We start from the raw sequence: 23139 nt of genomic DNA, 5'->3' as shown, positions 1-23139 counted from the left end.
CACCCAGTTGCTCCACGTCTATGGAAAGCCCCTCACACTTACGTGATCTTCTGTTCCATAAATGTGTCTGGCTCCCGGGCAGTATAGGATGTGATCTCCAGGCCCACGCCAAAGTCCTCGGGCACTTCCACTCTCTTTTGAGGAGGCACAAAGATGGGGGCTTCATTCACATCTATCACATCCACAGTGACGGTGGCTGTGGAAGTGGGGAGAGTGACTTCAAAGGGGGCCACATTTGTCACTGCCACGTACAGGATGTACTGCTGCTTGGCCTCAAAATCCAAGCCCTAAAGAACAGAAAAACCAAGTTAAATCCTTTTTGGTTAGCAATATATCAGTGGTTCTGAAATCTGGCTGTAGTAAGAATTAAGTTGAGGGACTTCCCTGCTGATTCAATGGCAGAGGCTCTGAGCTCCCAGTGCAGGGAGCCTGGGTTCAATCTCTGATTAGGGAATGAGATCCCACATGCCACAACTAAGACCCAGAACAGCCAAATAAATAAAAAAAATTTTATAAAGGAAAAGAATTAACTTGAGAACTTTTTTTGGCCATGCAGCTTGTGGGATATTAGTTCTCCCATCAGGGACTGAACCTAGACCCTTGGCAGTGAGAGCACAGAATCCTAAGCACTGGACTGCCGAGAAATTCCCTTGAGAACTTTTAAAGAAAACAGATGCCTGGGTCCTAACCCTAGAGCCAGTGAATAGGAATCTCTGAGGCTGGGGTCTGGACGCTGGTATTTTTAAAAAGCTCCCAATGACTAATATGCAACCAATTCACGGTGAGGTCCCCAGGAAAAGAATAAAGATGAATTACATGAAATCTCAAGTGGGAAGCCTCTGTTAATAAACATAGCCCACCGAGTCATTTATTAACCCAAGACTAGTAAGAATGTTCACATCCTAGGCTGACAAGCTGTTTGTGTGGCAGCGGATAGATAGACAATGCTGCCTGGCCATCTCTTTAAACCCAGTAAGTTTAGTGGCAAAAATACGAAGTTCAGAATCAGTCAGCAGCAAGCTCAAATCCTGCGAGGACATTTCCTAGCTGTGTGATTTCAGCAATTTAACCTCAGGGTCTGTTTCCACACACATAAACATGTAGGAAAAGAAACTATCTCACAGAGGCACTGTAAGGAATAAACTGGAACTTTTATGAAGGACCTTGTACATGAAAGGAACTCAATACTACCTTCTTTCTTTTTTTGACAGAATAACATGAGAAATCCTTGACATCAAATCTTTAGTGGGAGAAAAGACTACATACTAAGTGATTCAGAAATGAAGCACCCCCTCACTTGCTCAAGGGGAGGTCTGGGGCTAATCTTGGGATTCGCTAACTTTTTGACTAACTTCAAGAAAGAAATCACTCAGCTTCTTAGGGTTTGAGTTTCCTAGACGTTTTTCACAGGCATATCTGTCCCACTTCTAAAGTCATCTGGCAAAATAGCAGTAACCATAAACCATTTTTCTTCTCATCAGCAAAACAGTTGGGGGAGATGGGCAAATGTTTCAGAGAAAGAGTGTATTAAAAGAGACGGATATGTATGGCTAAGTCTCTTCACTGTTCACCTGTAGCTACCACAATACTGTTTATCGGCTATACCCCAATACAAAATATACAGCTTTTAAAACCTGTATTTTTAAAAATGGTATTTCCTGGTAGTCCAGTGAGTCCTAGGCTCTCACTGCCAAGGGCCCAGGTTCAATCCCCGATCAGGGAACTAAAATCCCACAAGTCATGAGGTGTGGGCCAAAAAAAAAAAAAAATGGTCCACTGGCAACTGGGAGAGCCATCTACCCCCACTCCACCCAGGCCACACCAGGCTACACTGGAGAAGGCATCAGGGACAAGGGTCATTGGCAGGGTGGTCAATTTCTGCATCTTGCAGGAACCATACAAACCTTAGCTGTTTTCAGAGTGCCTTCATTGGTGACTGGGTCTGTGACGACGATAAATTGCTTCTCGTTATCATTTAATACTGTGTAAACAGCCTCCCATGCCGGGGTGTTGGGGTCGTCGGCATCAGTCACTGTGAGTGTGGTGATGGCCACATTAGCCTCGTTCTCAGGCACCGACCCCACGTACTGAGGAGCAAAGGAAAAGATGGGTCACTTAGGATGTACTCAGACCCAGCAGTGGAGCCAGAACTCAGGGGTCTAAAGGAGTCCTTTCTTGAGCCCAAACTTTGAGAAGAGTCTGGGAGAAGTGCCCACTCTACAAGCACGATCCTTATTTCCTGTCAGTGGAGCAGCCGGCACTTAGGCGCCCTGTGGGTACCTGAAAGAGCCAAGGCCTTGCCTGTCCACACCCCTCAGCACACTCTGGCCCAGTTGCTGACACTGTCGTTTATCCCCTACTCCCCTCTGCTCCCATTGCTCTCAGTGGTACCAGTAATTTTCATAGAAGTCTGGCCATTATAACCTCCTGCCCTTTGATAACATCCCACTGCACTTAGGATACATCCTGAAGTTCTAGATTCATTTCACAAGGTTCTGTAAGAGGCAGTTTCATTTGGCTCACTACACTATTTTTCAGTTCTTGCTATGCAGCAAGCTTTCTCTTGATTTGGGGCATCAAACTGTCTGTCCGAAGCTTCTCTTAAACTCATAAAACCTAGGCTAGAGTGGCAGACACTGCTGTCTACTGAATATCCATTCTCCTCTTCTTCCCTAACATTAATACATGGTTGATGGCAGCAACATGCCCAGATAAAATACTGTATTTCCAGTGTTCTTTTGCAGACAGCAGTAGCTAATGAGAGATAAAGGAAATTTATGGGATGGGTCTTCACAGAAATAAAACTTGACTTCTTCAGGTTCTCAGTACCTTCTTCTTGACTGCATTTACTAAAATTACATACAATAATTAGTTGTCTAATGTCTCCCTAGCTAGACTCTTAAGCTCCATGAGAACAGAATTATTGTCTGCTGTGTTTGTGATAATATGCCCAGTGTCTAAGACAGTGCCTGGTATAAACCCAGAGGATATTTATTCAACAGATAAAACCTGGTAAGATCTGCTACCAAGATGCCCAATATAAGGACATGGATTCAGGAGGTGCATTTTGCAACTCAGAAACATAGGCCAACAGGCATCAGGCTGAGGATGACAGACAACTGGCACCTCGACCCGCTTGCTCTTTAGCCTGAAGTTGACTCGTCTGGGAAAAGTTACCTAAGGGTTCACCCCTGAGATACTGGGAAACAACCAAGGACCTTTCTTTGGAGACTGTCTAAGAAGGGGCAGGGTTACCGTGGTTGGGTTGAATCTGGGAGCATTATCATTGGTGTCCAAGACTGTGATCACGGCCGTTGCAGTTGTGCTCAAGCCTTCGCCGTTAAGGTCTGCTGCTTGGACCATCAGGGTGTATGTGGGAAAACTCTGCAGAGATCAAACACAGCTGAGTCAGGACCCACAGCTACATCAGGTCCCACCCAGCTCCCAGCAGAGAAACAGATTACTTTTTCATCTGCTTAAATGCCAATAACTCCACCGGCCTGTCTGGCCTCAAATCTCCAGACAAACACTGAGATGCAAAGCTCAGACCATCACCATGCTAAATGGTGACCAGCCTTGGCAGAGTTTTGCATCATCCAGGAAATCGGGTTAATGCGTATTTGCCCTCCACACCCTCTGGATCCTCCTGAGCCCTGACCTCACGGTCCAGCCCGGTGGTGAGCACACTGATGACGCCTGTTTCCTTGTTGATGGTGAACATTTTGTTGTGCGGCAGCATGGGATCTTGGGCTAGGATTTTGTAACCGATGGCAGCGTTGTAGGTGTTCACCTCGTCATCTATATCTGTGGCCGTGACCTGCATCACAGAGGTTCCTGGAAGCAAAGAAGATTCGTTTCCAAAATTCTGACCAAAGTGCTAGTGGAGGAAAAAAGCATTCTACCAAATGAATTAATGGTGTTCCCAGAACCCAGCTGGTTCAACTGAAACATTTTAGTTCAACTGAAACATTTTTTCTCTGTCTCATACACTAAATGAATAGTGCATAAGAGAGGAAAAATCCCAGAAATTTCCACAATTCGCTTCTTAGCCACATTTCCACCTGAGAGAATGGTCATCTGAGATCACTGCCTTCAAGGTGAAAGGAAATATTTATAACATTCGTGACAAAGCACTAGTTACCAGGATACTGAAATAACTCTAAGAATCAATAGGCAGGGAATTCCCTAGTTGTCCAGTGGTTAGGATTCTGTGCTCTCACTGCCAAGGGCCTAGGTTGAATCTCTGGTTGGGGAAGTAAAAGTCCCCAAACCGAACAGTGGGGTGGGGAAGGGTGAGAGAAGGTGGGGAGAAGGAGAGAACCAATAGACGAAAGACAAAAAGCCCAAGAGAAAAAAAAAAAGGGCAAAAGACTTGAACATATAAGTTGTAAAGAAACCCAAATGGTCAGCAAACATATGATGCTTCTTTATTCCATTAATAATCATAGAAATGCCATTTTACATTACACACTGAGATATAATCACATACTCAACAGACTGGCCAAAAAGAAGTCTTACAATTCCATGGCGTATATTGCTGGTAGGAGTGTAAATTGGTTCAACCACCTTAGAAAACTGTTTGTCACCGTGTAGAAAAGTAAGCAAAACAAGGTGTTACCCAGTGTTTAGTACACACATCAGAAAAGATGAATGAAAATAAGGGAATAATTATCACAAAAGTCAGGGTGAAAGTTGCTCAGTTATGTCCGACTCTTTGTGACCCCATGGACTGTACAGTCTATGGAATTCTCCAGGCCAGAATACTAGAGTGGGTAGCCTTTCCCTTCTCCAAGGGATCTTCCCAACACAGGTCTCCCGCATTGCAGGCGGATTCTTTACCAGCTGAGTCACAAGGGAAGCCCATGAAAGTCAGGGTAGTGGCTGCCTTCAGGGGATAGAGAGAAAAATGTGATCAGGAAGGGACTGTACAGGGGCCATAAACTACTAACAAGATCTGTTAACTTTTCTTGGCTGCACAGCATGGGGAATCTTTAGTTCCCCAACCAAAGTTTGAACTCACACTCCCTGCATTGGAAGTGTGGAGTCTAAACCACTGGACCACCAGGGAGGTCCCCAAGGATCTATTTCTTAATCAGGGAAGGTTATTCTTAAACTGCTCTATATTTGTTTATTTAGCTGCCCCAAGTCTTAGCTGTGACATGTGAGATCTCTGGAGTATGGAATCTTAGCCACTGGACCACCAGGGAAGCCCAAACTGCTCCTTTCTTAAGCTGGGCTTGAACATTTTCTACATGTTTCTGTCAGGAGGATATTTTACACACATACTATCTTCCAAAGAAGTTCTGTGCCTATGAAAGGCCTGACCCCAAATGCCAGCCCCAACACTTGGGGAAGGGGGGCGGTCCAAAGAATCTAAATTGTCTTGGTGGGTGTTGAGTTCCTCATGGCTGGACACACCTGGAAGAGCGCCTTCCAGGACAGACCCCTTGAAGACCTCCTGGGTGAACTGGGGCTTGTTGTCATTCTGGTCGGTCACGGTGATCACAATCTCCATAGGCTCTTCAATGGCTTGTCCGTTTGAAGACACGGCATGAGAGAAGAGCTGCAAGAGCCAAGTGAGGGTTACTCGGGAAGAGGACGTAGGAGAAGTGTTCCGATCAGAGCAGCGTGGGCTCCACTGGACCCCACTCTCTTCCACTCAAGTAAGGACTCCCCAGCACAGAACTTATCCCACACATGTGCTGCTGCTTCAGTGAGGTCATGGCACTGGTTAAAACCATGACATGGGAAGACCCATGGGCTGAAGAACACCAGGTCAAAGGCCCCATTGCCCACATGGGGGCTGAGGACCAGGGCTAGGAGATAAAGGTGGAAACCTGAGACTTTCTGACTTACTCCAAGCAGTGTCAGATCTGCTCTGGACACTTAAGTTTAAGGTTTCCCCAAGACCTTTCTGCATTTGGCATCAAGGCATTACTTCCCAACTTCCCTGCTCTCAAGACCCAGAAATGATTTTTGTTCTCCAACATCATCACCAGCCTCTGCCTTTGTGTCGTCATTGTTGTTTAGTAGCTAAATTGTGTCTGACTCTTTGCGACCCTGTGGACTGTAGTCTGCCAGGTTCCTCTATCCATGGGATTTCCCAGACAAGAATACTGGAGTGGGTTGTCATTTCCTCAGCCAGGGGATCTTCCTGACCCAGAGACTGAACCTACGTCTCCTACATCAGCAGGCGGATTCTTTACCACTGAGCCAGCAGGGAAGCCCGTCTGCCTTTATGTCAGGGACTTTTAATCCCAAGAATAGGTTGACATCTTGGGTCTAAGATCATGTCTGATACCTCGAGACTCTCTCCAACTTTATTCCTAACAAAAACAGCCCCTAGTTTTTCCCAGGTTCTCCTGTCATTTCTCCTTATTGACAGGTCTAGACAAGTCAAGCTCTTCAAACGTCCAGAGCATCTGATCTACGACCAACATGAGTTGACCAAAATATTTTGGAAACATGTAACCCCATCATTAACAAGCTTCTAAGAGACACTCACAATGTACTTGGCAATCTGTTCTCTATCCAGAGGCTGTGTCACTTTTAACCATCCTGTTTCTCTTTCAATAATAAAAACACCGACAGGGGGTGTATCAGCTCCTTGGCCAGTGATGCTGTAGAAAACTTGGGTTTCTTTCTCCTTGTTAGATTTGATCTGGAGACAAAGCAGAGAGAGATGAATGAGCAAGAAAGGATCCTGACATTGGTTGTTTCCCCTTTCTCTCCTAGGTCCTTCTCGGCCAAATTCCCTCCCAGAGAAATAGGGAACTTCCTTCTGTACCTGGACCAGCGACTTAGGAAACGGGCCTTTCTCATTTTCTGGGCAGCTGATAGGAGGAATAACCCAGTCTCTCTTCTGTCTCCTGAGACCATGGTGGGGCCAGGAAATGTGAGCACTTCCGTCTGGGTTCCAGAGGGAGAGTCCTGAAAGGAAAGAAGTTGAGGAACAAAATGGGATCATTTAGGCGAGATGATACAGGCTGAACAGTTCAAACTACCCAATAAGAATCTCCAGTCTTCTGAGAGGAGGACATGGTTTCCATTTAGTAACAAACGAAACAGCCAAAACAAAACCCAATGAACCCTTTACCGTATCACCAAGCTGGTTTCCTCTTTGGATCTTTCCTGGTGTCCAGAGTTCAGGCAATCATGCATACAAGATTACAGGGTTTGAGGGTTTGACATTACATTATGAATTATATCAAGTCCACATTTCACACCCGTGTTGTTTTGGGGTTGTTTTTTGGTTTTTGGCTCCATAGCATGCAGGATCTTAGTTCCCTGACCAGGAATTAAACCCTCACCCTCTGCAGTAGAAGCACAGAGTCTTAACCTCTGGACCACCAGAGAAGTCCCAACATTTGTCATTTTTAAAGGACATTATGCCCCCAATGACTTAATATCAGAGCTTATGCAACAATTTGATATCCCAGTGTTTTAAATTTTTTCTCTTATATTTTTCCTAGGGATACAGGTCTCCAAAGTGGAGTTAGCCTACAGATTAAGTTTTAGGAACTGATACTAAGGATTACTTTGTGATCAATACTAATCCCTTAATCTCACTGTGTTATTCTATTGGTTTGGTTGCCATTTGCTCTAACAAAAGTTGTTGGGATGGGAACCAAAAACGCCCTTTGAGACTCATATTGAACGGTTTTCATGTGCGATAAAGATAGCTTTTTATGCACACACAGCGAAATGAGATAGCTGAAGATGGAAGGAAAGATCTTCCGAATTGTTTAAGTTAAAGTGATTGGCAATAACACAGTAAAGGCTCCAGAGGACAATTCCATCTGCCATCTCCCACACTGTCACTCATGCCTGTCTATGACGTGTGTGTCAAACCTTATTTCTTACCTTTAAAAATGTGATTCAAAATGCACAGGACAGACATGAAACATGACCAGATAGCATCACAAAATCCTTCTCATTCTTTTGTTACTAGTCACTCACACACTCCTTAACACATACACACACACGCTCTGCATTCATCTTCTAGAGAAGCAGTCCCACCCTGGCCATGGGCAGGCTGTGGAGCCAGGCTGACTGGCTTTGCATCCTCACAGTGACACCTTGGGCTAGATTATTTAACTTCTGTGTCCTACATTTTCCTAATCTCTAAAATGAGGATTATATCAGTACCTGCCTCACAGGGTCCTTGAAAAGTGAAAAGTGAAAGTCACTCGTGTCCGACTCTGTGATTCCATGGACTGTAGTCTGTCTCTCTCCTCTGTCCATGGAATTCTCTAGGCTGCCATTTCCTTCTCCAGGGGATCTTCCCAAACTGGGGATCAAACCCAGGTCTCCTGCATTGCAGGTGGATTCTTTACCAGCTGAGCCACAAGGGAAGCCCTATAGGGTCCTTAGAAGGATTAAATGTGATACCAGTGTTGCAATAAAGCACTTAGGATAGTGTCTGAGGAATTCCCTGGTGGTCTAGTGGTCAAGAATCTGCTTGTCAAGGCAGAAGACACAGGTTCAATTCGTGGTCCAGGAAGATTTCACATACCGTGGGGCAACTAAGCCCATACCCCACAACTAATGAAGCCCAAGAGCCTAAATCCCATGCTCCATAACAAGAGAAGCCACTGCAGTGAGATACCCCTGCTCCTTCAACGAGAGAAAGCCTGCAAGCAGCAAATGAAAACCCAGTGCAGCAAAAAAAAAAAAAAAAAAGAATAGTGCTCGAAACAGTAAGTGCTCGACAAATGCTAACAAAGATGATGGTTGGACTGGTTGGAAAACAGAGTTATAGTTTTAATGAAATGGAATTTGAGGTATGACCTGAACACAGGAACAAATATTAAACTGATTCTCGATACTGCATCTTAAGCCTAAAAATGACCATTTTGCACAGCCGTGGTGAACAAACAGATCTTGATGTATGAATGCAAATTCATTTGCCATACTGAAGAGGAAGGCAAAGTGCATACTTTGCTGACATCAAGATTACAGAACATTTTCAGAGAATGATAATAAATAATGATGAACACTATGCTGGCAAAACATAACATTAACATCTTTATGTGTGAAATTATTTTTTTTTTTTTTAAGATATTTATTCATTTATTTAGCTGTGTCATGCAGCTTGCAGGATCTTAGTTCCATGACCAGGGATTGAACCTGGCATCTTGCCAACCCAGAATCCTAATGATAGGCCACAAGGGAACTCTCATCCTGTGTGAAATTAAAGGGAATCATGTTTAAGCATAAACAAACTGAATATAGGATCCATCCCTCAGGAAAAAAGGATACCAGACCAGAAAACTTATCCAACCTAAGAGAAAGAACTAGAAAGTTAGATCAATTTATAGTCTTCCCCCAGCTTTCTTGAGGTATAACTGATAAAATAAAAAACTGTTTCTATTTAATAGAAAACATCATGTGATGTTTTGATATAAATATATAGGATCTATTCTTATATGAATGAAAAGAGAGGTAAGATTGTCACCCCTTCCAATGTAGGGCCACCTGGAACCACAAGAGTGCTTTGAACTGGAGACAAACCAAAGGCATCCTCAAACCAGTTGTGGCAGACTTGCCACCTTACCATCCAGGCTTCCCTGGTGGCTCAGATGGTAAAGAATCCACCTGCAATGTGGGAGACCTGGGTTCAATGCCTGGGTTGGGAAGATCCCCTGGAGAAGGTAATGGCTACCCACTCCAGTATTCTTGCCTGAAGAATTCCATGGACAGAGGAGTCTGGCAGGTTACAGTCCATAGGGTCACAAAAAGTCAGACACAACTGGCAGATTTTCACTTTCACTCAATATCTGTTCTTTTTTAAAAACAAAAACTTCTTTCCCTTTCTCCCACGCTTTCTCTTGAGATTATATATATATATAATCCAACAATGTACCCAAGTAAAACTACACTTCCTGTACTACACCTGCTGCTAGGTGTGACCATGAAGCCACATTCTGACTAATGAGATATAAGAAGAAATACTGCTTCAAAATTCCACAAAGTCTTCTTTAAAATGTGGACAGCTAAGTGATACATTTTGGGGCTTCATCCCGTTCAACTTCCTACTGTCCAGAGGAAAGATGTGATGACTGGAGCTCCAGCAGCCATCTTGGACCACGAGGTATCATTGAGGACAGAAGCCATATATGTGCTAAGGATGACAGAATAAAAAAGAAAGAAAGAACCTAGCTTCCTGATGACTGCAAGAGTGTCAATAATGATCACAAGTTACAACTGAATTGCCTAAACTTGAAAGACAAATACTGTTTTACATAAACCACTGCAATGTGTGCTTTTCTATAACATGTATTTGAAGGCAGATGGCAAAGGTGAAGAATAAAGTTGAAAGACCAACTTTGTTTCCATCTTTGGCTCACAGGAGGCCTCCATGCACCACTATCTAGCAAGAACTTACCAGACAGGACTAACATGAATGATGGTATCAGTTGGAGACCTGAGTCAGGAAGCTATGTTAATTTAGTTCTACTAAGTTCCCCATTTTTCTGGTCTGTCCAATTACACCAGAGAGAAAAAAAAAAAAAAAGATCTCCCAGGAGTATTAAATTCCTAGAATCTCAGCAGTCTTCAGGGAGAAAAACTAGAGCCAGCCTGAATGGCTTTGGCACTTACAATACTTCTACACTCCCAGGATACAACTACAATAGCCCCCTAGAGAGACGTTCAATAGGAAACACCATGGGAGCAGTTTAGAAACTGGCAAAGGCATCCGGCTTTGGGTAACAATTTCAGAAACATTCTTGCCAAGAACCTGGGCAGACTTATATCCTTTTCTCTGTGGCCAATCCACCCATCTGTCCACTCTGGGCTCCTGGCATGTGCCAGACTAAAGGGCCAGGCATTGCAAATTCAGTGGGGAAGGAGCTCGTGGAGATTGCAATCCAATCAGGCCAAAGATTCATAGTGATTCCTCCCGTTCTTTGCCAAGACCCTCCCCACTAGAGACACGAAGAGCAAAATGACCAGAAAACTGACTTTGTGTAAATTCTTCCTCCAGGTAGAGAATGAGCAGAAAAGTTAAAAATGACTGACTTACTTGTTATATGCCTTCCATAGTTTCAGCATCTTACAAGTATTAATTTATGTAGTCAGTATCATCTCCATTTTACAGATAAATTCAAGCACAGACAGATTAAATAACTCCCCCATGGGACTTCCCGGTGGTCCGGCGGCTAAGACTCTGTGTTCCCAATACAGGGGGCCCAGGTCAGGGAACTAGGGAACTAGATCTCCCATGCTGCAACTGAGAGTTTGCATGCTGCATACAACTAAACATCTCAAGTGTCACAATTAAGACTTGGCACAGTCAATAAATAAATAATTTAAAAATAAGTACTCAATTCCAGACAGAATCCATGCCCTCACCCTTACTCTACACTATCTGCAGAAATAAGGTAGTATATCTTGCGATCAGCCTGACAACAACAAATCAATAGCAAGAATTAGTTCAGTTGGACCATGCAGCTATTTTGCATCCCGTCCCTCTACCCGCAGGGGGCATTGGCAGTGTCTGGAGGCAATTTTGGTTGTCACAGCTGGCAGTGTTACTAGCTTCTAGCAGTTAAGACCAGGGATGCTGCTAAATGTCATAGAGCGCAGAGGACATCCCCATAATCCCCATAGAAATTATCCAGCCCCAAATGTAAATTAAGCAGCAGACTAAAATAATAGTGAACTTCCAAGAAACACTCCAACTTACATGATGACTGTGGTGGTGGTGGTGGTGCGCTGATACCTCCAGTGTCACTTTGGTGGAGAGCTTCCTGTGGGTGGAGTCCCAGGCATGGACAAGAAAACTTAGCTCTGGACGATGAAGGTGTACAGGTCGTCTGACTGTAAGCACGCCATCTGTGTGCACTTTGAATCGGGTGTCATCAGAAACATAGACTGTCCTTGGTAGGCCAGCGCATCCTTCAAAACTCACTGCAGGGCGTAAATGACAGTGATTAGAAAACTGGGGAGACGAAACGGCATTCCTTTTCTAGAAACTGAACTTCATTTACCCACTAAAAGTCTAACTCACACAAAACAGGCGCAAGGAAAACAAACCAGAGTCTGGTGACAAACGGCAAAGACGACAAAGTAGCAGGTGCCATCTTCACAAGCCCAGGGTGATTTAACTGTGGTGACTCTTTTCTCATCCACTTGGAGACTGAGAACGATAACCTGCCTAGAAAGTAACCTCCTTTTCAGTAACAAAAAAGGGCCTCTCCTTCAGATGACTCTTGATTACTTGAAAAATAACTGAGACAGAATACCTATTGAGTCCAAAAGTTACAGACTGAGGTACAATGAGATACTATGGATTAACGACATTTAAATAAACAGTGTAGGGACTTCCCTGGCAGTCCAGCAGTTAAACAATCTGACTTCCAATGCAGGGGATGCAGGTTCAATCCCTGGTTGGGAAACTAAGATCCCACATGCCGCAGGGTAACTAAGCCCACAGCTACTGAGCCCGCATGCCTCAACAAAGAGCCCATGCAGCCAAAATTAAAAATAAACAGATAAATAAGCAAACAGTTTACATTTCAATAAACAGTGGCAGATAATAAGAGGAAGCCAGCAGGACATAATGGTTAAGAGTAAGGGCTTGGGCAAATTTTTTAACCTCAGTCTCTTCATCGGGCTTCCCTGTGCCTTAGCTGGTAAAGAATGCACCTGCAGTGCGGGACACGTGGGTTTGGTTCCTGGGTTGAGAAGGTCCCCTGGAGAAGGTAACGGCTAACCACTCAAGTATTCTGACCTGGAGAATTCCATGGACAGAGGAACCTGGCAGACTACAGTCCAAGGGGTCGCAAAGAGTCAGACACGATTGAGTGACTTTCACTTTCTTTTCTTCATCTTCAAAATGAGGATAATCATAGTGCTCACTCTTCAAACATGGTCTTATTTACTGTCAAGGGCAGGGCTCAGGTCCCAGCTCTGTTTATTAGCTCTGAGACCTTGGGCACATCACTGAATCTCTCGGTGCTCCAGTTTACCCATCTGTAGAATGAAGGTATTTGACAACAACTACTTCCTAGGATTGTTTTAAGATACACAGAACAGTGCTTGGCACATACTAGACACTTCATTTATTCAGTATTCCACAAAAGACATTGATAATGGCAGATATTCATTTAGAACTGATTATATGCTTATTTTCTGAGGTCTTGAGAGGTAATGCCTTCTTGCAATCTGAGACCACCCAGTGGAGAAGCTGTCAGGGAGACAGTGAAGTCACTGTCAGGGGAGACAGTGAAGATTTCACAGGAAAATCTTCAACCTGATCATACAGTGCAGTGAGACAAATGCAAAAGACAGAAGACTACTTGGATGAGGGAACTTAGGATCAGTGGCTTAGAGACAAAGCTACTTAAAACTTTACAGTCATTAAAGTATTAAAACTTAAAAAGTATTAATACCCAATGCTGGAGAAGCTGTGGTGAAAAGTGTCTGCATTACACATCAGAGTCCCAAAGGACTCATTTAACAAGTTTCCATCAAATAATTTGTCAGACATTGTGCTGGGCAGTAAGGACAAAATTGTGAACAGACAGGCAAGGCACCTGCTTCCATTGAGCTTATACTATATTGTGAAAGAGATGGACACATAACAAAACTGAATCTCAGGTAGTGACAAATGCTAGACATAAAGGAATTTAAAAAGAGGATAATATAAGAGTGATGGGGTGGGGGAAGAGTGATGGAGAAGAAGTATGGGGAGTGTATAACTTTTACTGGATGGTGAAAGCTGGCCTCTCTGAAGTTGTAGGTGTCTGAGCTGAGACCTGAAGGAGTCAGCCTTATAGAGATCTTGGCTCAAGAGCCTTCCAGGCAGAAGGAACAGTCGATGAAATTTCCTTCAGGGAAACTCAAATCGGTCTATTCTCCCTTTCAAATAATTATCTCTCATTCCTCCAGTGCAATTCTTAGTTTTTCCAAGAGATCTTTTATTTTAAAAAAGTTCTGTTCTTTTGCCTATTTTACATGACTAAACTAAGCACAGCATAGACACTTCTACATGGACATGGATCAGGTCTCTGCCAGAAAGCCCTCAAGTTGGTTATGGTGTCTGGGCTGCAGTTTTCATTTGTTCCACTAGGGGCCACCATTGCCAACTTTTCTGGCACCAACAGCCCCACCCTTGCTAGAGAAAAGAAGACCTTGGTCGCTAAGAGTCGGATACAACTGAGTGACTTCACTTTCACTTTTTACTTTCATGCATTGGAGAAGGAAATAGCAGCCCACTCCAGTATTCTTGCCTGGAGAATCCCAGGGACAGAGGAGCCTAATGGGCTGCTGTCTATGGGGTCGCACAGAGTCAGACACGACTGAAGCGACTTAGCAGCAGCAGGGGGCAGAGGATAAGCACCACGATTATTCCCATTTTGTAGATGAAGAAACTGAGGCTCACAGAGGTTAAGACATTTGTTTGATCCCTATAACTAGTGAACAGCAGAGTTGGGATGGCCCTTAATATGAGTAACCTAGTCTCAATCACTCCTGAACCCTCCTTTGCCAGTTTGTTTAAAAAAAAAAAAATTAAAACCATGTCACATGCCTACCCTCACCTTTTAGTCTGGTTCTACAACTGATTTCCCAAGTTTGAAGGGGTTGGGGAGGGGTGAGCATGGCAAGGATTTTTTAAAATGACAGGAAGAGGTTGACAAGAACAGCCTCAGAGTCTGTGACTGGAATGATTATATAAACCCAGATTTTTTCACGTTCTTGCAGAGTGACCTTACACAAAATGCATAACCTCTCTGGGCTTCAGTTTTTTCTACTGGCACCTGAAGGATACCACTGACTGAGCCCACCTCTTCAGGGTTTTGTGAGATTAAACAAGACAGTGAATGTGCTCACAACGTTCTCCCACCCACACCCCAGCAGAAACAATGGGGCCACTGGGCTGTGTTTGGGGGGCTGGCCATATAATCAGGGAACAAGAGCTGCCCTCATTTTCCACACTGAATTCTGTTCCCCAGCTGGCCCAGACCTGGGCAGTGAGAGCTGGGACGAGCATGATTGGACTTGCCAAGAGTGGCAGCCTGAAAAAATGAAAATGGTTTTGCAAATAACTTAATGCAAGGCTCTTAACCTGCTGTGGGGCATCTTGGCTTAATGGTGGCTAAGCCCTGCCCTGTGAGAAGTGACATAAGTAATGAACGCGCCACAGGCAGGCCCAACCTGAATTTCCAGGTGCTCATTAAGGCCCATTATCTTTCTGTGCAACCTGAGCCTCTGGGCTGATTAGCCAGAAATTACAGAAATGACTGAGGGGATCTCCAGTTCTGAGAAGGCTCTGGGAAGCTGGCTTCAACCCTGGCAAGGGCTGGACAGTGCCTCAGAGCCACAGGGCACACTAACGCCAGCATGTAGGGGAAACAAGACTGGCAAACTGTAGAAACCAGATCAGTATATGAAGATGGGTATATTTGAACATTTCTTTTAAAAAAAAAAAGTGTTATTTTTTTCTGTCTGCACTGCACAACACGTCTTAGTTCCCTGACCAAGGACTGAACTCTTGCTCCTTACAGTGGAAGCGTTTCAGCCACTGGACTGCCAGGGAAGTCCTATTTGAACATTTCTAAAATAAAAAGTTAAATAAAAAAGACAGCAAAGAACTAAGTGTTAAATCAGCATGTTGTCCTTTCCTAAACCAGTCATTTGGTCACTTGATTTCAAAACTAGATCCTGATGACAAGAGCCCAGAACCCACTGGCCATCTCTAAATGGGAAGATCTTTTCACCACAATAACATCATCATCACCATCAAAAACTAGATTCAACAGCTTCAACTACCTTTTATTCACTATTTTCTTAATATCTAAACATTTAAGAACATTGTGTGTCAGGTTCTACTCTAAGCACTTCACAAATACTAACTCATTTAGTCCCAGAACTCTGTGAAGTCGCTGTCATCAGTGTCCCCTTTTTATAGACGGGGAAACTGAGGCAGTTACTAAGTGGCAGAGCCTAGACTGGGACTTAGGTACGTCTGAGAGCTCACGCTCCTGACCACTCTGCCTCTCTACAAGTCAGACTCTTGTCCTGTGCTCCTTATGTCTGTTAGGGGAAGCACAGGGACTGAAACCACCCACCCTGGCCAGGCACCATAGTAACCATCTGCATGAGTTGTTTTATGACAGGAGATCCTGATAAAGAATAGGGGACTAATAAGCCGCCACCAACCGAAAGAGTTCAGGAAATGTCAAAAGGAGATGCTGCATGTCCGTCCGCTTCCCAGAATCCCTCTCGCTAGCATCCATCTTGGCTGAGCGATGCGTGCGCCACCAGGAAAGATTCTGAATTAGAATGATTGGCCAAAGACCACCGGGAAACTAATCCCATCACCATAAGACTGTGAGCCACGCAGCAGAGCAGTTCTCCTGGGTTCCCTTGCCCTACTGCTCTCCAGCCGGGTGCCCTTTCCCAATAAAATCTCTTGCTTTGTCAGCACATGTGTCTCCTCGGACAATTCATTTCCAAGCGTTAGACAAGAGCCCAGTTTCAGGCCCTGGAAGGGGTCCCCCTTCCTGCAACAAGTCCAGTTTTCTGATTGAATCCCCCACCCCAGGCCATCTTGTGGTGTAGGCATCACCTGTCCCATTTTCTCTGTCCTGAATTAAAGGCTGGTGGGTGGAGGGGCCAGGCTGTCTGATCCCAGAATGAGTGTTCTTCACTACTCTTCCCATTTGCAGTCTGGGGATGGAATACTTCTTATGGGGCGGGGCGGTAGAAAAAAGACATTCCAGAGCAGTTGGAATTCTACACTGCAGGAGGTTGACAGTAATTTGAGTGGAAGTGGAGGGAAGGTTGAAAGAGGTACAGATCAGATCAGATCAGTCGCTCAGTCGTGTCCAACTCTTCTCGACCCCATGAATCACAGCACGCCAGGCCTCCCTGTCCATCACCAACTCCCGGAGTTCACTCAGACTCACGTCCATCGAGTCAGTGATGCCATCCAGCCATGACATCCTCTGTCGTCCCCTTCTCCTCCTGCCCCCAATCCCTCCCAGCATCAGAGTCTTTTCCAATGAGTCAACTCTTTGCATGAGGTGGCCTAAGTATTGGAGTTTCAGCTTCAGCATCATTCCTTCCAAAGAAATCCCAGGGCTGATCTCCTTCAGAATGGACTGGCTGGATGTCCTTGCAGTCCAAGGGACTCTCAAGAGTCTTTTCCAACACCACAGTTCAAAAGCATCAATTCTTTGGCGCTCAGCCTTCTTCACAGTCCAACTCTCACATCCATACATGAACACTGGAAAAACCATCGCCTTGACTAGACGGACCTTTGTTGGCAAAGTAATGTCTCTGCTTTTCAATATGCTATCTAGGTTGGTCATAACTTTCCTTCCAAGGAGTAAGCGTCTTTTAATTTCATGGCTGCAGTCACCATCTGCAGTGATTTTGGAGCCCAAGAAAATAAAGTCTGACACTGTTTCCACTGTTTCCCCATCTATTTCCCATGAAGTGATGGGACCAGATGCCATGATCTTCGTTTTCTGAATGTTGAGCTTTAAGCCAACTTTTTCACTCTCCACTTTCACTTTCAACAAGAGGCTTTTTAGTTCCTCTTCATTTTCTGCCATAAGGGTGATGTCATCTGCATATCTGAGGTTATTGATATTTCTCCTGGCAATCTTGATTCCAGCTTGTGCTTCTTCCAGCCCAGCGTTTCTCATGATGTACTCTGCATATAAGTTAAATAAGCAGGGTGACAACATACAGCCTTGACGTACTCCTTTTCCTGTTTGGAACCAGTCTGTTGTTCCATGTCCACTTCTAACTGTTGCTTCCTGACCTGCATACAAATTTCTCAAGAGGCAGATCAGGTGGTCTGGTATTCCCATCTCTTTCAGAATTTTCCACAGTGTATTGTGATCCACACAGTCAAAGGCTTTGGCATAGTCAATAAAGCAGAAATAGATGTTTTTCTCGAACTCTTTTGCTTTTTCCATGATCCAGTGGATGTTGGCAATTTGATCTCTGGTTCCTCTGCCTTTTCTAAAACAAGCTTGAACATCACGAAGTTCACGGTTCACATACTGCTGAAGCCTGGCTTGGAGAATTTTGAGCATTACTTTACTAGCGTGTGAGATGAGTGCAATTGTGCGGTAGTTTGAGCATTCTTTGGCATTGCCTTTCTTTGGGATTGGAATGAAAACTGACCTTTTCCAGTCCTGTGGCCACTGCTGAGTTTTCCAAATTTGCTGGCAAATTGAGTGCAGCACTTTCACAGCATCATCTTTCAGGATTTGGAATAGCTCAACTGGAATTCCATCACCTCCACTAGCTTTGTTCGTAGTGATGCTTTCCAAGGCCCAATTGACTTCACATTCCAGGATGTCTGGCTCTAGGTGAGTGATCACACCATTGTGATTATCTGGGTCGTGAAGATCTTTTTGTAGGGTTCTTCTGTGTATTCTTGCCAGCTCTTCTTAATATCTTCTGCTTCTGTTAGGTCCATACCATTTCTGTCCTTTATTGAGCCCATCTTTGCATGAAATGTTCCTTTGGTATCTCTGATTTTCTTGAAGAGATCTCTAGTCTTTCCCATTCTGTTGTTTGCCTCTATTTCTTTGCATTGATCGCTGAAAAAGGCTTTCTTATCTCTTCTTGCTATTCTTTGGAACTCTGCATTCAGATGTTTATATCTTTCCTTTTCTCCTTTGCTTTTCACTTCTCTTCTTTTCACAGCTATTTTTAAGGCCTCCCCAGACAGCCATTTTGGTTTTTTGCATTTCTTCTCCATGTGGATGGTCTTGAGCCCTGTCTCCTGTACAATGTCACGAACCTCATTCCATAGTTCATCAGGCACTCTATCAGCTCTAGGCCCTTAAATCTATTTCTCACTTCCACTGTATAATCATAAGGGATTTGATTTAGGTCATACCTGAATTGTCTAGTGGTTTTCCCTACTTTCTTCAATGGAAAGAGGTACAGTTGGAGGCAGTTTTTAAAAACGTAACTTCCTGAAACATTTTTGTATTGTATGGTATGTTACAATTACAGTGAGTCACTTTTTAAAATGACAAAGAGAAGAGTGAGGTAACAAGCGCCTTTAGGGATTTCCCTCATCGTCCAGTGGCTAGACTCTGTGCTTGCAAGCAAGAATTTGCAAGCCACAACAAAAGATCCCACAACTAAGACCTGGTGCAGCCACGCAGCCAAACAAATAAAATATATTTATGTGTGTGTATTCTAAAAAGCATCTTCAGAACACTGTGACTCCTGTAAATTGTCATTCATCCTACAACTGCCCCATTTTCTTGCGTATTTGGCAGAAGTAGTAGCTTAATTGGAGAAGGCAATGGCACCCCACTCCAGTACTCTTGCCTTGAAAATCCCATGGACGGAGGAGCCTGGTAGGCTGCAGTCCATGGGGTCGCTAAGAGTCGGACACGACTGAGCGACTTCACTTTCACTTTTCACTTTCCTGCATCGGAGAAGGGAATGGCAACCCACTCCAGTGTTCTTGTCTGGAGAATCCCAGGGACGGGGGAGCCTGGTGATCTGCCATCTATGGGGTCGCACAGAGTTGGACACGACTGAAGTGACTTAGCATTAGCATTAGCATTAGAGCTTAATCTGAGGACTCCCAGAAAAGATGCCTGAAGTCCAAATACAAATGAAACCCAAATCCATGAAAAGCTTTGTAGTCCTAGGGCGGCAACATTCTTTGCTTGGAATTGTGTCGTGCCACAAACAGTCCTGCCTGAAGGCTCCCGTTTCTTCTCACCCCCGTCCAACTGGAATGTGAGTGGGTAGGAACAAGACAGTTTCCAAAGCCTCCATATATTTTAGGGAGATGTAAGGACCGGGCCTGCCATCAGATTCAGCTACGCATAGTTATTTGGTAAGGAGCAGGATCACCTGGTCTCTCAGAAGCAACTATCTACAAGTGGGGTTTTCCCCACAACACACACAAAGAGGTGCCCTTCTGGGATGGCTCCTTCTCCGCAGGAGGCATTTTCCATGGCTAACACCAAAGAACACTGCATTTGTTTTTATATCAGGGACCACTGGAACAAAGCATCAAATGAGAAAATTTTACACGCAACCTCAAGGGCAAGATCATAAGCCTTCTGAGGCTCTTGGAAATCCTGGGGGCCACACTGCCATTGTGCACCCCCAAACCAAGGGTTTCGGATTCTAACTTAAATACTCAAGATAAGGAACAAGAAGTCTTACTTGATGGACGAAAGGAACCCTGGGAGACCAGACACGTACCGTCTGGCTGGGCAGGCGTTCACTTCTCTAGAGAGCCACAGTGTTTCCAACTCCAACCACAAAGCCCTAAATCTCCATGGGTACCACCACCTAGAAAGTTCCTTTCTAGGTTCCATTTTCCTTGATGGACTGGGTGACTGGAATGTCTTCCTTTGGTGGGTGTTCATGAAATTACTGCCATTCCAGGTTTAATAGGCACCCGTGCTCAGCAGAAAATGTAATTCAATGTTTAAAAAAATGGGAGAGAAAGGATGATGAGGCCTCCAGTTTGTCCACACTCGGGCAATGTTGCATCAGAAAGACTATCATTTTAGCCCCGATGAATCTCCAGTTATGTGTGCCCACTTGTTCCTGAGAATTACGGGCAGTAACACCACCTAACAGCCTGACTAGACATAGCAGCCTTGGTGGGTAGAGTCCAGCAGCCCCAGCTTCTAAATGAGGAAGTGGGCTCAGAAGTCTCAGTGAACAGACGTGGGCAAGCCACCTAGCTATGAAGTGGCAGGGCCTGTGGTCTGACGCCCCATCAGGACTTAACCAACAGGCAGCCTGCCTCCTGCTTTGATGAGCCATTTGTGAGACTGGTTGCTAGCCGAATGGCCACAGGGAAGTGAGTTCACAAGACAGAATGGGACAGGTGGAGGGGAACCAGAATAAAAATAGCCAAGTTTCCCTGTCCCCATCTCCACAAGACACACACACTCACCCCTTCTCTCCTCGAATGAAAGATGAAAGTGACACCTCGGAAATCCAGTGCCGGGGCCTCGGAAAAACATAAGGACAACCAGACAGGCAAAGGAGGGAGTTTTAAAGATTCAAGAATGTTCTGCCTTAGGTCACTGCGTTACATAAGTTGAAATAAGTCGGAGTTCTTTTGATGGGCCAACTTAACTCCCAGACATTTTTTCTGGTTAAGATAAGCAGCTTGGAATATCACGTTGCACAAGCACAACTCGTAGGTGTGTCCACAAGAGCCTGTGCATTTTGCTCCCTCAGGGTGTTCTCGGCTGGGGCACCAGCAGCCCATCAAATCGCCCTTGTCCACAGGCAGCTCCCATGGAATCCCACGGATGGGAAATTTTATTTTTAATACTTATTTGTTTGACTGTGCTAGATCTGTGGTGTTCGGGATCTTCAAGGGAAGTTTATTTTCATGAAGCTTATCGAGTTGTTTCTCCTGGCCTCCCAGCATGTTGTTGCCCAGAACAAATTATAAGTGGTCTCTGTCTTCATTTAACTCACACCCTAAAAACAGATGTCAACAATGGGCACCGCCTCGGAGGGAGGCAAGGAACAAAGTCTCCTCCTGTCTGTTTCCATCCAAACAGACTGGGGTGGAGGGGGCAACAGTGTGCAGAGAAAATGGTGAGGCTGCGGTGGAAGGACAAGTTATCCCAGAGCCCTGTGAAGATGTGCCCACAGGATAAGGGGTGATCATCACCCTGGATCTCCCCCTCTTTTTTAAAGATGTATGTATTTCTTTATTTTTGGCTGTGCTGGGTCTTCATGGCTGCATGTGGGCTTTCTCTAGCTTCAGTGAGCCGAGACTGCTCTCCAGTTGGGGTGTGTGGGCTTCTCACTGTGGTGGCTTCTCCTGTTGCAGAACGCTCGAGCGTTTGGAGTTGAGGCATGGGACTTCAGTAGCTGTGGCTCCCAGGCTCTAGCGCACAGGCTCAGTACTTCTGGCACATGGGTTTAGTTGCTCTGTGGCACCTTCCCAGACCAGGGATTGAACCCATGTGCCCTGCATTGGCAGGTGGATTCTTAACCACTGGACCACCAGGGAAGTCCTCCACCTTTGTTTTAAGGTTACACTCATGCGGCCTGGGTCACTCCAGCAAGGCATGTTTGCTCCCAGATTGTGTTTCTGCTTGGGCTAACGCAGAACATTCTCAGACAGCAAACACCATGGATGCTGATCACAATCAGCACAGTGAAAAATGTCACAAACAGCACTTCCACAGTTGGGTACAAGCCAGTGCAAATACTTTTATGGCTTTACACTTGTGTGAACAGGATCAACCACAGTAGGGTCAAACCCCAGCTTCACTTTTTTAGGTGCTATGGTAGACAAGTCACTTCGACCTCCCTCCTTAAATATCATTTTCCCCTTTCCGTAGAAGGAGGCAGTTTCATTTCCTTCAAGGGATTGCTTCAAGGATTCTTTCTTCAACAAATATTTACAGAGCCTTTACTTGTTGCCAAGCATCATTCTAAGGCCTGGGAAATACAGCAGTGAACAAAGCACGCATCCTGTCCTCATGGGGCTTTCATTCCAGTGGGGAAGAGATAATTAACAAATAAAATGAAAAGTGTTAATAGAGAAAAACAAATAGGTAAGGGGGTTCCAAGCTTCTTTGCAGCAGCAGGGCTGCAAATGCATTTAGGGAAGGCTCAAAAAGAGGCATTTGAGGGACTTCCCTGGCAGTCCAGTGGGTAAGATTTTGTGCGTCCACTGAAGAGGGCATGGGCTGATCCCTGGTCGGGGTAACTAAGATCCCACATGCCACAAAGGCATGGACAAAAAATAAACTAAATAACAATTAACACACACACAATATTCCACTGTATGGATACAAGAACATGAATAATCTTCCCTGGTGGCTCAAATGGTAAAGAATCTCCCTGCAATGCAGGAGACCCGGGTTTGATCCCTGGGTCAGGAAGATCCCCCGGAGAAGGAAATGGCAACCTACTCTGGTATTCTTGCCTGGGAAATTCCATGGACAGAGGAACCTGGTGGGCTACAGTCCATGGGGTCGCAAAGAGTTGGACACAACTGAGCGACTAACACATACACAACAACAGGAATAATCAAATAATTTAGGGAAAAAAAGGAGGGGGAGCATTTGAAGAGATGGCCCCAGCTTCTGGCTGCGTGCCAGACCAAGGGACCAAGCCACAGAGTAAGGGGCAGTAGGTGGCCTGCTC

At 44.9% G+C, this 23139-nt stretch overlaps 1 protein-coding gene across 1 annotated transcript in view; it reads right to left on the bottom strand.

Annotated features, from left to right (window-relative positions):
• Positions 1 to 23139, bottom strand: part of CDH1 (cadherin 1) — a 72704-nt gene that overhangs the window by 11396 nt on the left and 38169 nt on the right. The window contains 9 exon segments of the mRNA NM_001002763.2: positions 43 to 287; positions 1905 to 2087; positions 3256 to 3384; positions 3659 to 3834; positions 5419 to 5563; positions 6506 to 6661; positions 6788 to 6886; positions 6889 to 6930; positions 11690 to 11913. Of these exon segments, the coding sequence (NP_001002763.2) occupies positions 43 to 287; positions 1905 to 2087; positions 3256 to 3384; positions 3659 to 3834; positions 5419 to 5563; positions 6506 to 6661; positions 6788 to 6886; positions 6889 to 6930; positions 11690 to 11913 (1399 nt within the window).

Source organism: Bos taurus, chromosome 18, assembly GCF_002263795.3.
Source record: "Bos taurus isolate L1 Dominette 01449 registration number 42190680 breed Hereford chromosome 18, ARS-UCD2.0, whole genome shotgun sequence".
NCBI classification, from domain to species: Eukaryota; Metazoa; Chordata; class Mammalia; order Artiodactyla; family Bovidae; genus Bos; species Bos taurus.
The sequence above is the reverse complement of the archived record's forward strand: the minus strand, read 5'-3'. Positions and strand labels throughout refer to the sequence as shown.